Source organism: Lepidochelys olivacea (assembly GCF_965140295.1).
Source record: "Lepidochelys olivacea isolate rLepOli2 genome assembly, chromosome: 1".
In the NCBI taxonomy this organism is placed as follows: domain Eukaryota; kingdom Metazoa; phylum Chordata; order Testudines; family Cheloniidae; genus Lepidochelys; species Lepidochelys olivacea.
The window spans coordinates 267,633,589-267,646,766 of record NC_140411.1 but is presented as its reverse complement, the minus strand read 5'-3'; the positions used below and the strand labels follow the sequence as shown (position 1 = coordinate 267,646,766).

At 38.7% G+C, this 13,178-nt stretch overlaps 1 protein-coding gene across 6 annotated transcripts in view; it reads right to left on the bottom strand.

Moving 5' to 3' along the window:
- ANKS1B (ankyrin repeat and sterile alpha motif domain containing 1B) overlaps nucleotides 1-13,178 on the bottom strand; it is a 754,152-nt gene that overhangs the window by 565,267 nt on the left and 175,707 nt on the right. For all 6 annotated transcript variants that reach the window (XM_084617338.1, XM_084617337.1, XM_084617336.1 and 3 more), the window contains exon 9: nucleotides 2,309-2,449. In XM_084617338.1, the coding sequence (XP_084473464.1) occupies nucleotides 2,309-2,449 (141 nt within the window). The remainder of the gene's footprint in view (nucleotides 1-2,308; nucleotides 2,450-13,178) is intronic.

Sequence of the window (13,178 nt, the reverse complement as noted above, 5' to 3'; positions counted from 1 at the left end):
AATCCCAAACTAGGAAGAAAAACTGAAATCTTGGAATTTTCATTAAATGTTTCATCTTTGTCATATTGACTATTATATTCTAATTTATAATACAACAAAAGTTCAAACAAATGTTTCAGTTTCATTGAATCAATATTTTTCAATGGAAAACTGTTCCATTTGAATATTTTCAAACAGCTCCAATATTAACAAATGTTACATATTCTGATGCTATTTTAAAACATTTCCTTATTCTGGGGGTTGAGGGGAGGGGCATCAACAGCAGCTGCCCTTTTATACAGTAGATTTCATGCTCTAAAAAATAAAACAAAAAAAACCCCCAAACAACTTGTTACTGAAAGCTTGATGCAGTTGAAAGACAGCCACCTATTTTAGCTTATCTAAAATGTTATATGTAAATACGCTCTCCAAGAAAGCTTAAGATATTAAGCTCAAGATGTACTCTTGCCTAAAATATCAGACACATACAGCCAAATTTTCATGTGTTACAAAATTGAGAGGAGAATTTGTCCCATGTGTATGCAGTAGCAGCTGTACAGTGGTCTAATGGTCTTACGTGACCATGAAGAAATTCATCTCCCTGACACCCACAGTTGCCTTGTGAAAAGCCTGTGAATTTCCCAAGAAGAATGAAATAATCTGCCAAAACCATGGGTAAACAAACCTCTGAAATTGCCTTTGTAAATTGAACATTTTGTACATAAAGCTTAACTAGATGGGTAATACAATATGATGCTTACCCTTTTAAATTCTGTAGTTAAAAGATTGCAGACAAAATTTTCAGAAGTACCTATGTGACTTAGGAGACATTCCCATTTTCAAAAGTGACTTAGGCACTTCAGAATCTAAGTCTCATTGGATCTCGAAATCACTTAGGCACTTTTGCTCTGTGTCTTTTTAAAGAGTGTTCAGGAAATTAGAATTTTGCTACTTCTACAGGATGTCCATTGTTCATAACATTTATTTTTCTGTACATTATTCCATTTTTAAAATGTTACTGTTTTCTAGAGGAAAGCACAGGGAAAAGATTTATTATTTTGTATAAATAGAAGTGTGTAGTAGATACTTTTGTGCCAGTAGATTACGTCTATAATCTAGATCAGTGGTTCTCAACCAGGGGTAACCATACTTCTGGGGCTATGCAGAGGTCTTCCAGGGGTACATCAACTCATCTAGATATTTGCCTAGTTTTACAATTGGCTACATAAAAAGCACTAGCAAATTTTCATACAATTTCAAATTTCATACAATCTGTTGTTTATAGTGCTGTATATATTACACACTGAAATGTAAGTACAATATTTCTATTCCAGTTGATTTTATAATTATATCGTAAAAATGAGAAAGTAAGCAAGTTTTCAGTATTAGTGTGCAGTGATACTTTGTATTTTTATGTCCACTTTTGTAAGCAAGTAGTTTTTAAATTAGGTGAATCTTGGGGATACAAGACAAATCAGATTCCTTTAAGGAGTAGAGTAGTCACTGATCTAGATGATACTGTATTGCACTCCTATAGATTTAGAAACATGATAATAGAAACAGCTGCAAAGGGTCTGGCAGAGAAAGATTGTAAGAATACTCTATTGTAGAGGTTCTCAAACTGTGGTCTGCAGACCACTGCTCCATTCAGGTGGTCTGCAGATAGTTCCTTCTAAGGTGTACGCCTGGGCAGCTGCACACAAAAGAATGAAGGGCCACCCACCTAATTAGTGGAACCGTGCAGGCATGGCTTCACTAATTACGTGCCTGGACCCTGGAGAAGACGCACATGTAAGGTGAGGTGGTGGCCTTAGGAGAAATGGGGGTAGATGGGAGGGGACAGTGGGATGAGAAGAGGGGGTTGGGGGAAATTTGGGATGTGCAGGGCTGTGGTAGCCAGAGAAAGAGGTGACTTTCCAGGGCTGAGGCTGTTGGGGAGAGATGGCCATCCTTCCCAGCACCTGCTCAGGGGCTGCCTCGGCCGGGGAGAGAGGGAGAGACCCCCCCGTCCTTTATAGCCCCAGCTCGGGGGCTGCCGCAGCGGGGGAGAGAGGGCACATCCATCTCATTAGAAAGGTAAGACTACTGATATTAAAATATGAGTTGTGTGCTTTTATTTGTAGAACAAAAAATGTTCATTATAATAACATTTTTTATATAGCGCTTTTATCCAAAGCGCTTTACAATAGTTAGCTAATGGTACAAACAACATTTGGAAAGATCATTAAGTGGTCCACCAAGACCCTCAGCAATTTTCAAGTGATCTATGAAAAAAATTTGAGAACCACTGCTCTATAACTTACAGATTTTAAGATAGAAAGATAAATACCTGTGCAAGAATGGGGAATCCAAGGTTCCTACATCCATTGCAGGGTGTCAGTGCCTCCCATAAACCTGCAGGACCACAACTGTTTTCCCGGACATCTTCCTCTTCCTCCTCCCCTGGTGAGAGGTTTGCTGATGAAGGCCTCTGTGGAAAATTAAGTTTACTGGAACATTATGCAGAAACATTTTGCTTTATTTTACCATAGTTAAAAATGCTAAGATTGATTGAGAAACTTCACATTTCCAGAAACTGATAAATATACTGCATTTTCAACTTAATACAGTGCATCTATTCAATCAATAATCAGTAAAGCATATTATATTACCTAAAGAAAAAAAGATGCGATGAGCTACAGTAAGCTGTATTTTAAATAGTCTCTGTCTCTGAAATCCTCTTATTACTCACCTTCAGTCTACAAATAATATTCAGATTATGTATAATGTACAACACCAGAAACCCTGCAACTTTTCAATTGAAAAAAAGAGCATTTTAATTTAAATTTTAATTTTTACATTATTTTTCCACTACAGCTTGCAGAGAATGAAAACTAACATTAAATTTTTACTGCTCTTAGAAATTGTACAGTAGGTAGAATATTGCAGAAACACCAGAAGATAATGGGATCTTCTTTCCACAGCCAAATATTATATTAATTAAAAATATATATATAACTACAACCATTTTAGCTTGAATTGGCCAGTGGCTTTTGCAGAGAAGTAGTAGAAATTTAATCACAATTTAGGATTTCATTTTTAGTTTGATGTTTACCAATGATGAAAAAAGGTAACTTGTTATGTATGGTGAATACTTATTGCTTTTTCATTTAAAAAAAAAAACAAAAAAAAAACTGCTATGTTTGTTTGCCCTAAACAGCAAGGGCAAGGGGTTTCAGGGAAAGTGATTCTATTGTTACCGTTTTGTTTCCTGCTTCAAGTCTTTGTTGCACAGACTCAAAATTATGTCTACTGTGGAGCCACTGAGGATATTTGAAACACATTTTATGTTTTCATTTTAAACACTGTCATTATTCTATAACGGTTGTTGGGAGAAAAGGTGGGCATTTTTCTATTTACACAGATCATCCCCCTTTTCTTGACTGTGATCCTACCTCCTGCCCCCATCCTTAGTAAGGAGTTGTAGGGTGGGATTTTCAAAATTATACTGTGTTAGCCTATCTTTGATCCCACTGAAGTGAATCACAGTTTTATCATTTATTTCAGTAGATGATATAGGTCAATGCTGAACACTTCTGAAAAACCCTACCCTTAGAACAAAGTTACACTAAATAAAGTTACACATCTTGTAAGGGCTTATCTATACTACTGCTAAAGTTGATGTAACTTGAAACCCTCTCCCCTTCCCTCCCCCAACATAAGGTACATTGATTTAAAGCAGTGTCTACACTGCACTATGTCGGTGGGAAACACTCTCCTGCCGACATAGCTTCGGCCTCCTGTTGAGGTGGAGTAATTACATCGACAGGAGACCGCGTCAATGCAACTGCACCAACGTAGCGCAGTAGTGAAGACAATCCCTAAATTACACTTCCATCTTAATTCCATGCCTCATGTGGTTACTTTGCTCACGTCTAACTCACGTATATAGAATAACCGGCCCATGAACCAGTTCCAGCCTGCATGATATGTTTCGCCTTCCTCTGTAGCATGGGGCACGGGTCACTTGCTGGAGGATTCTCTGCTCCTTGAAGTCTTTAAACCACCATTTGAGGACTTCAATAGCTCAGACATAGGTGAGATGTTTTTCACAGGAGTGGGTGGGTGAGATTCTGTGGCCTGCGTTGTGCAGGAGGTCGGACTAGATGATCATAATGGTCCCTTCTGACCTTAGTATCTATGAATCTATATGGCCCCACTAACATTCAGATTCTAAACTTTCATTTAACAGAAAAAAGTTTGGAGCGTTCACGTTTGCAAATATACTGTCCAAATGCGAGTAAGTAGTCCTAAATTCAGACTCCAGCCCATTGACCCAAGATTAAATTCAGAATTTATTGCTCTCCACCAGTTTTTACTCCCTTGGTTTAAACTCACTGTATCACCCATTACAATACTGGAGCATCAAACCCTAGGTGGGTTTTTGTTGTTGTTTTGTTTTTGTTTTTTGAGTGGTTGGTTTTTCTTGGGGGAAAAGAGAAAGGGGGCTTTTTAAGAGTGCATGTTTGTTTACTTTGCATTTTAAGATTCATTTTCTAAATCTGTTATTTTTGAGGTTATTCTGACAGTCAAGTAGTGCTACAGCATGTGTTACTATAGCAACAGCATTTTTGCATGGATTATTAAGAGAATTGGGGGAACTCTGCAGGGTTTGGGTCATGAAGGAGTTCTATTGTTATATAGTTGTGTAGGATCAGAAGCAGCCCCCGGGGCCTTGCTATCTAAAATTATGTTATGCTACCATCTGTCATTTTTATCCTATATGTTTACATTGGAAATATATAAGCTTTAAGCATTGTGACAAAAAACAAAGCACTCCCTTAACAAAAAACAAAACAAAAACCTAGCTTGCCCTCTATTCCCCAAAGGTGACAATCTACTTCTAGTCACAAAAATTTAGATTTCTATAATAAACAATGCCTTCTGCATGCTTTGGCACGCTTACTTTTGTTTTTATAACTGTGGCAATTTGCTTATGCCACTCCAAAAATATAGAAACATTCCCAAGAAACTCCCTGAAAAAGCACAAGAACAAATCCGCACAGACACACCCCTGAAACCCTGACCTGGGGTATTCTGTGTGCTACCCAAGATCCATAAACCTGGAAATCCTGGACGCCCGATCATCTCAGGCAATGGCACCCTGACAGCAGAATTCTCTGGCTATGTAGACTCCCTCCTCAGGCCCTATGCTACCAGCTCTCCCAGCTATCTTCGAGACACCACTGACTTCCTGAGGAAACTACAGTCCATCGGTGATCTTCCTGAAAACACCATCCTGGCCTCTATGGATGTAGAAGCCCTCCACACCAACATTCCACACAAAGATGGACTACAAGCCGTCAGGAACAGTATCCCCGATAATGTCACGGCAAACCTGATGGCTGAACTTTGTGACTTTTTCCTCACCCATAACTATTTCACATTTGGGGACAATGTATACCTTCAAATCAGCAGCACTGCTATGGGTACCCGCATGGCCCCACACTATACCAACATTTTTATGGCTGACTTAGAACAACGCTTCCTCAGCTCTCGTCCCCTAATTCCCCTACTCTACTTGCGCTACATTGATGACATCTTCATCATCTGGACCCATGGAAAAGAAACCCTTGAGGAATTCCACCATGATGTCAACAATTTCCATCCCACCATCAACCGCAGCCTGCATCAGTCCACACTAGAGATCCACTTCCTGAACACTGCAGTGCGAATAAGTGAGGGTCACATAAACACCGCCCTATACCGGAAACCTACTGACCACTATTCCTACCTACCTGCCTCCAGCTTTCATCCAGACCACACCACATGATCCACTGTCTACAGCCAAGCTCTATGATACAACCGCATTTGCCCCAACCCCTCAGAGAGAGACAAACACCTACAAGATCTCTATCAAGCGTTCTTACAACTACAATACCCACCTGCCAAAGTGAAGAAACAGATTGACAGAGCCAGAAGAGTACCCAGAAGTTACTACTACAGGACAGGCCCAACAAAGATAATAATAGAACACCACTAGCCATCACCTTCAGCCCCCAACTAAAACCTCTCCAACGCATCATCAAGGATCTACAACCTATCCTCTCACAGATCTTGGGAGACAGGCCAATCTTTACTTACAGACAGCCCCCCAACCTGATGCAAATACTCACCAATAACCACACACCACACAACAGAACCACTAACCCCAGGAACCTATCCTTGCAACAAAGCCCGTTGCCAATTGTGTCCACATATCTATTCAGGGGACACCATCATAGGGCCTAATCACATCAGCCACACTATCAGAGGCTCGTTCACCTGCACATCTACCAATGTGATATATGCCATCATGTGCCAGCAATGCCCCTCTGCCATGTACATTGGTTAAACTGGACAGTCTCTACGTAAAAGAATAAATGGACACAAATCAGACATCAAGAATTATAAAATTCAAAAACCAGCTGGAGAACACTTCAATCTCTCTGGTCACTCGATTACAGACCTATAAGTGGCAATACTTCAACAAAAAGACTTCAAAAACAGACTCCAACGAATGACTGCTGCTTTGGAATTAATTTGCAAACTGGATACAATTAACTTAGGCGTGAATAGAGACTGGGAGTGGATGGGTCATTCCACAAAGTAAAACTATTTCCCCACGTTTATCCCTCCCCCCACCCCCCACTGTTCCTCAGACATTCTTGTCAACTGCTGGAAATGGCCCATCTGGATTATCACTACAAAAGGTTCCCCGCTCTCCTGCTGGTAATAGTTCACCTTAAGTGATCACTCTGGTTACAGTGTGTATGGTAACACCCATTGTTTCATGTTCTCTATGTATATAAATCTCCCCACTGTATTTTCCACTGAATGCATCCGATGAAGTGAGCTGTAGCACACAAAAGCTTATGCTCAAATAAAATTGTTAGTCTCTAAGGTGCCACAAGTACTCCTTTTCTTATTCCCTGGAAGAGTATAATAAAAAGTTCCCTTCACTGCTGGCATAATAAAACAACACTCTCCAATTCTAGTCTTCTAGTTCCAGCCTGTCCACTGACCTCAGACCAGTCAAGATTAACTTTCATAACCACTCAGCTTTAAGTGCTTTAATCATAGTATCTCATCTTAAAATTCTCATATCTGAGTCCTACTTTCTCCAACTTCATTTCTTGATTCAGATAAGGTGACTAATACTGTGCTCCAAATGCAGTGTAACAAATAATTTTACTTGGTGTCTCCCAATTGCACTCTGCCACTTGGCTCCAGAACTAAAATTTGACTCATACCTGCAGGTTTGCTTGAAGGTTTGAGTTTAGGAAATTTGAACCTATAAGAAGTTGAACTTTGTGCAACTCTCTCCCCGTCCTTATCTGCAATCACTCCATCCTTCTAAATAAGAAGTGGGCAACAAACTAAGCAAACTCATTAATGACTTGACTTCTGAGGCTTAGATGGGAAATAAAGGCATAAACAGTGCAGTTGATGATCCCAAAGCTATACTGCTTAGCTACAAAGGAAGAGTGAAGAACAAGATTGAGGGTGTGGAGTAGAGAACATGGGAGAGTGAATTTGCAATCAAGCAGGTCCACTTATATTGTTAAGAGGACTGTACATCTTTCACTAATCTGTAAAATGGGTGTCAGTCCAAGCCCTCCAATGTGCCCAGTTATCTGCACTACTAAAACAACTGTAGTTTACTACATGCAAAGGGGATAAGTTATTTTAAGCATTCCCAGCCCAAAGACCAATATTAAAGATGCCCCCTATAGTAAGTGGCAAAGAACTGTAACAGCACCTGACAACTAGAAACAATGCAACAAACTAGTCTAACTTCATAGGCAAGTGAAAGCAATTCACAGAATATAAACTAATCTAAATAAAAAATATAAAGTATATATAAAATGAGAGGCTCCTTTAACATAACAGCAAGGAATATGCATAATAAAATGGATAAATGGGAATTATGGGAAAGAGAGAATATGATCATTTAGCCATTACAGAAATACAGTGGGGCAAACAGATGACATGCTAATGAACAGCAGATGAATATAAACTTTCCCCATATAATACAGGAAGGAAAGGGGTGATTTACTTTATGTAAAACAAATATGAAATTGAGGTAAGTCAGGCTCACGGTAGTGTGAATTAAATGCTATGGATAAAAAAAATCAGAGGAAATGGAAAATATTTTCTAGGCAGATTATTTCTAGACTGCCCCCATCAAAGAGTAAATAAGGACAAATAGAGTCTAATGGACATTAGCCAGATGGCTAGAATAAAATGAATTAGTACACTTGGGTGACTCCAACTATCCAGACAGTTGTTGGCGGGGGGGAGGAGAGAATCTTTAGTGAAGCAGAAGACCTCCAAAAATGTTTTGAATTACAAAAGGATAGTTTTGAATTACAAAAGATTAAAATAGAAACAAGGAGACTCTCTTATACATTGCAGTCACCACCAGAAAAGAATTAGTAACAGGTAAAGCCATTAGGTAAGGGATCCTAAATTAATTGAGTTTAACATATTAACAACAGGTTACACCCTAATGGTCTTCTGGAATTTCAGCATTTCTAATAGTCCTAACCTAAAAGGTTTATCAGGAGCAGAAGAGCATATGTAAAAAAAAAAGGGGGGGGGGAAACCTTGAGAAATTGTACAAGATGCCCAAAATGGAATAGCCAGAAAGAAAACCACAAGAAATTAATGGGTACAAAGATCTAATAAAAGCCTTAAAGAAGCCAGCTGCTTTGATTATCAACACATGAAATAAGTATTAGATATTCATAACAGTAAAAGATTTAGAGTGAAGTCCTGGCCCTACTGAAATCAATGGCAAAACTACTATTGAATTTAACTGGGCCAGAATTTGACTCAGATGTTGAGCACCCAGAATTACTCCTCCAGAAGGTAGGCATGGAATGTCCATCTACCGTGAAGCTCATCTGCACCCTCTCCAACATACTAGAGAAGCCATAACTTTGCTAAACATGTGTTTTTAGTTGTAAGCATGGTTTTCTGTCTCCATGAGAGTTTTTTTAATTATTATTAATAATAAATATTGGCCATTCCCAGCACCCAAGAGCACAGACCAGCACCCAAAGGTCAGTGGGAAGAGGAAGGAAGGAGAAAATCCTCTTTACTTATCCAAACTTCTGCATCCCTGGACTCAACAAAAACAGTCTCTTTATTTCCCTCAATTATAGTTTACAGTCACTCTAAATAAAAATAAAAACACTTCCTCAATTCATAACCCAGGTCATCCATCCTCTCAGGGCAGCCTCCACAGTCTCTCCTTCTCACCTTGTATATTAACAGTCCAAAGTTTGGACCTTCTCTCATATTAGTCAAAGCCATTGACTATATACTTCACTACCTAGACAGACCTTCTCCAAAGATAAAATATCTATTACCCATAAGTCTGCTTTACTCCCTTTTATTTGCTGTCTTTCCCTCAGTTATTAAGTACAGCTGGTGGTCCCACCCTCTTAGATTGATGATTGTGGCAGGTGTTGGTGGGCAGACCTGATTTAATCACCTAGTTCCAAGGCACTCCATTAACTCCTTATCTTAGACCAGCATTCACTCTATCAGATTCAGTTAAAATACCTATAATAAAGATTGATTCTCTGTTGCTTCCCTCAAAATAGTCAGCATGAAATTCTGATCTTTGACCACGCTGTAGCTAAAAAATTATCTGTTACTGTGTACCCAGTAGAGCTATGGCAATCCATGCCGCACAGCTGAGATCTAAAACCAAACAGTAAACTGCCTCTCTTCTTATCTTATCTCCATTTTAGCCTAATTACCTTCAGTCTGTAGAAGCATGGCTAATATGTTGACTTTAAATCAGTATCCATTAGAATAATTCAGTGTCAGCAAAAATGTCTGATTTGGTACTAGAGCTTTTTTAGCATTTTTCATCACCTAATTCTGATGCCTACTTATTAACTTATATTTACAACAGATGCCACATTAGGAACAATGATTGAATACTCAGTTGTAACTACGGTTTCAGAGCTGGAGGTTTGAGCTGTAAGAGTGATCCAGCTGTAAGACATTTGTCCTCTAACTCTGTTCTCCCCCTCACCCAAGTTGCCGGTATTTCTATATTCTTTTATTTAACCCCTTGGAAACATTGATACAAAAATTCCTGCCTCTTGAAGACTGTGTTATTCCTATTCTATGGCTGTGTTCAAGCAGAAAAATACATTAAAGGCCAAACAACATCACCAGCTATGTGTTTTCAATTGATAGTTAAGTCAATGGGAGTTGTATGCATCTGACAAAATAATCTGGAAGTTACAAAACTGTGCAAAATATTTCATATGAATATTACCTGCATTGAGGTCAGACCCAGGGCCTTGATCTCCTTGAAGATTGCTTGGAGGACTCCACTATCCAAAATGGGGGCCTTTCCATCAGCAACCACTGGGACTTCCACCTCCTCTCCAATGAGGGAGACAGATGACAGAGAAGTGGGTGGCTTCCTCCAAGACCTCATCCATAAGAAACTCCATGGGGGGAAGGGCAACATCACCCCCTTTCCTGCCAAAGACTCCTCAACCAGCTCCACCCAAGCCCTAGGGGTGAAATACAGCTAGCAAGTGTAAGCACAGTGTAAGTGCCCACACATGTAGCAGAAAATGAGTGTTTGTAGGGGGCTCTGTTGAAGTACATGACTAGTTCCAATGAAGTTAATCGGACTTCTCATGTGCCTGAAGTTAAGCATGAGCTTAAGTATCTCACTGTATCTAGGCCTGAATGTTCACTGTGAATGAATCATGCCAAAATTTGACTCAATGTGTGGAACCAGTGTAATATTTACTATAAAAAAGAGACCAGCAATAAAGGGTATCAGGGCCTAAAGAAAAATGAAATCAAGGGCTAATATTTTTAGAAATATCAATTAAGTGTGAAGAAAAAACTGAAGCTCGTTTAGTTTTAGTACATATAAGAAAAAGTAATTTAGGGTCAACATAACTATAATATTTTATAATGCAGTTACCCAGCAAAAAAATCAAAACATTTCATGTAAAACACCTAAAAATGTAGCTATATATCCACCATCACTATAATATCTGAGTGTTATCCTCATAAAAACATTTGTAAATCTCAACACAGTTTAAAAGCAAATTAGCTGGAAAATGTATATTTTTCCTTTGCTTTAAGTTGTGAAAGAAAGGATGGATAGGTGGGTGGCAGAATGATGGAGCTTATAGAAAATGCATTATTGTTCAAGAAATACGGCAGCAGGGAACAGAAATTAAAGAAGCAGGGAAAAATTATGTGATAAGTGAGTGGGCAGCAGTCACCATTTTATTATCCTCCTAACAGCTCACACATTTTTTGGATTAAAATACTTATTCTCAACAGAAGTGTGTTACTGAGAGTGCAGTTGTTTTTGATTAAGAATTCCTTGTTCTAATAAAGGTCTTGGAGAAATCATGTCTGAATGGGCAAAGCCATTCGAAGAGTCACAGGTTAGTCATCTGAAGCTGAAGGATGGATAAGAATGGATAGTCAAAAAGACTTTGAAGAACACCTGTGCTGTATTAACTCTGATCCCATTAGTGACGAGCTGGTTGAGGTTTGTTGTGTTGTATCGTACATGATAAATATGACTATATTAAATTGGTGCATGGGAACAACTGGGAATCAGTTGTGTGAGAGCTCACACCATTTGCCCAGCACAGTAAGGTAGCTGAAAGTGTAACTAGCAAAGGATGATGCCCAGGGCCAAATTCTTAACCCAGCATTTTGTCTCAGTAGCCAGGCTGCTCTCCAAAATAATTACACCAACTTCAGTGGAGATAATCTGGATTTTCACAGCTGTAACAAAGAGCAGAGTTTAGTCTTCTATGGCATATATATGCATTATTGAAAGGCTCTGAAAATGTAGGATCTTCTTTGAAAAGAGATCCAAGAGCCATAGTAATTAACTTAATAAAAATATCTGCCCTGTAGGATACAGCAATAAAAACAAATAGGGTTGCATACATAAACTATTATTAATCATTTCTAAAGCATCCCAACGGTACATGGTGCTTTACAACCATAAAGACAAACAAGTTCTTTGCTCTGAAGTACTTATATTGTGATGAATTTACGTAGAACTCTTCTCTATGGGGGAATATCATGTGCACTAGAAACCAAGACTCCTAGATGAATCGTAATTAGGTGGTATCTTCTAAAAAATCTCATTTTAAGAGTACTAGTCTTATGTTTTGAGAGGGGATAGACCTTTCCATATGAGGAAAGCATTTTAAATATGACATTTCCATTGTTTGGGAGGGAAGGACATAATTTTTATTTTGAGTAGAAATGATAATCAGCATATGCCTGTGGAAGCATATGCCTGTTATTGGTAAACGGGAACTGGGATCAAGAATAAAAGATCAACCTAATACATTATTCTTGAGCAGTCCTTTTGCCGTGGGGGGAATAAAATTTTGGTACATAAAATTTGTCCCAAGTAATAAAAAGGAGTTACAGTTGGTAATATCATTGCAAACACTGTCCTTCTCTCTGACAATTTTTTGGATATAGAAATCCATTCTGAATGCTATCAAAAACACAGCAGAACTGTATTGTTTAATCAATTTCACGTTTCTCATGATAATGCCATGTACTAATGGAAATTTGAATGTATACTGTTTCTCAGTAAACAGTGAGATCAATTAGAGTGTCAAATCGTCCTCCAACAGAGAAGGAGGAAACCCCATTGCTTGAGAAATTTAAAACTCAGCTGACCAAAGCACCAGAAAATGTACTATAGGGCACAATCTTGCACTGGCAAAGGAAGATAACAGGTGATCTCAGATCTTTTCTAAAATAGGAAAGATGAGAGAAGGAGATGAGAAAGGAAGGTTCTCTTGACCTCGAGTTGTCAGAAGGTACTCTATTAGCTCAGGAGATCAGCAAATCTATATACTTGTGTTAGCTTACACATAATGCCACAGAACCATTCAAAACAGTTGGGGCATAGGTTTGTGCTTTTGTTATGGGTCCAAGTAAATTAAAAACAGAGGCTATGAAGAGAATTCTGTTTATCAAATGCCCTTCAGTTCTTGTCCTTCGAAAGAATTTCATTAAAATCTTGAAGAAATACGGAAAGAGGGAGGGCGAGTGTGGACCTGCTGAAGCAACGCTTGTGGAGAACTCTATTTACTATAAATTAACCTTTTGTCTTCCTTCATTAAGAATAGCAGTGTCAA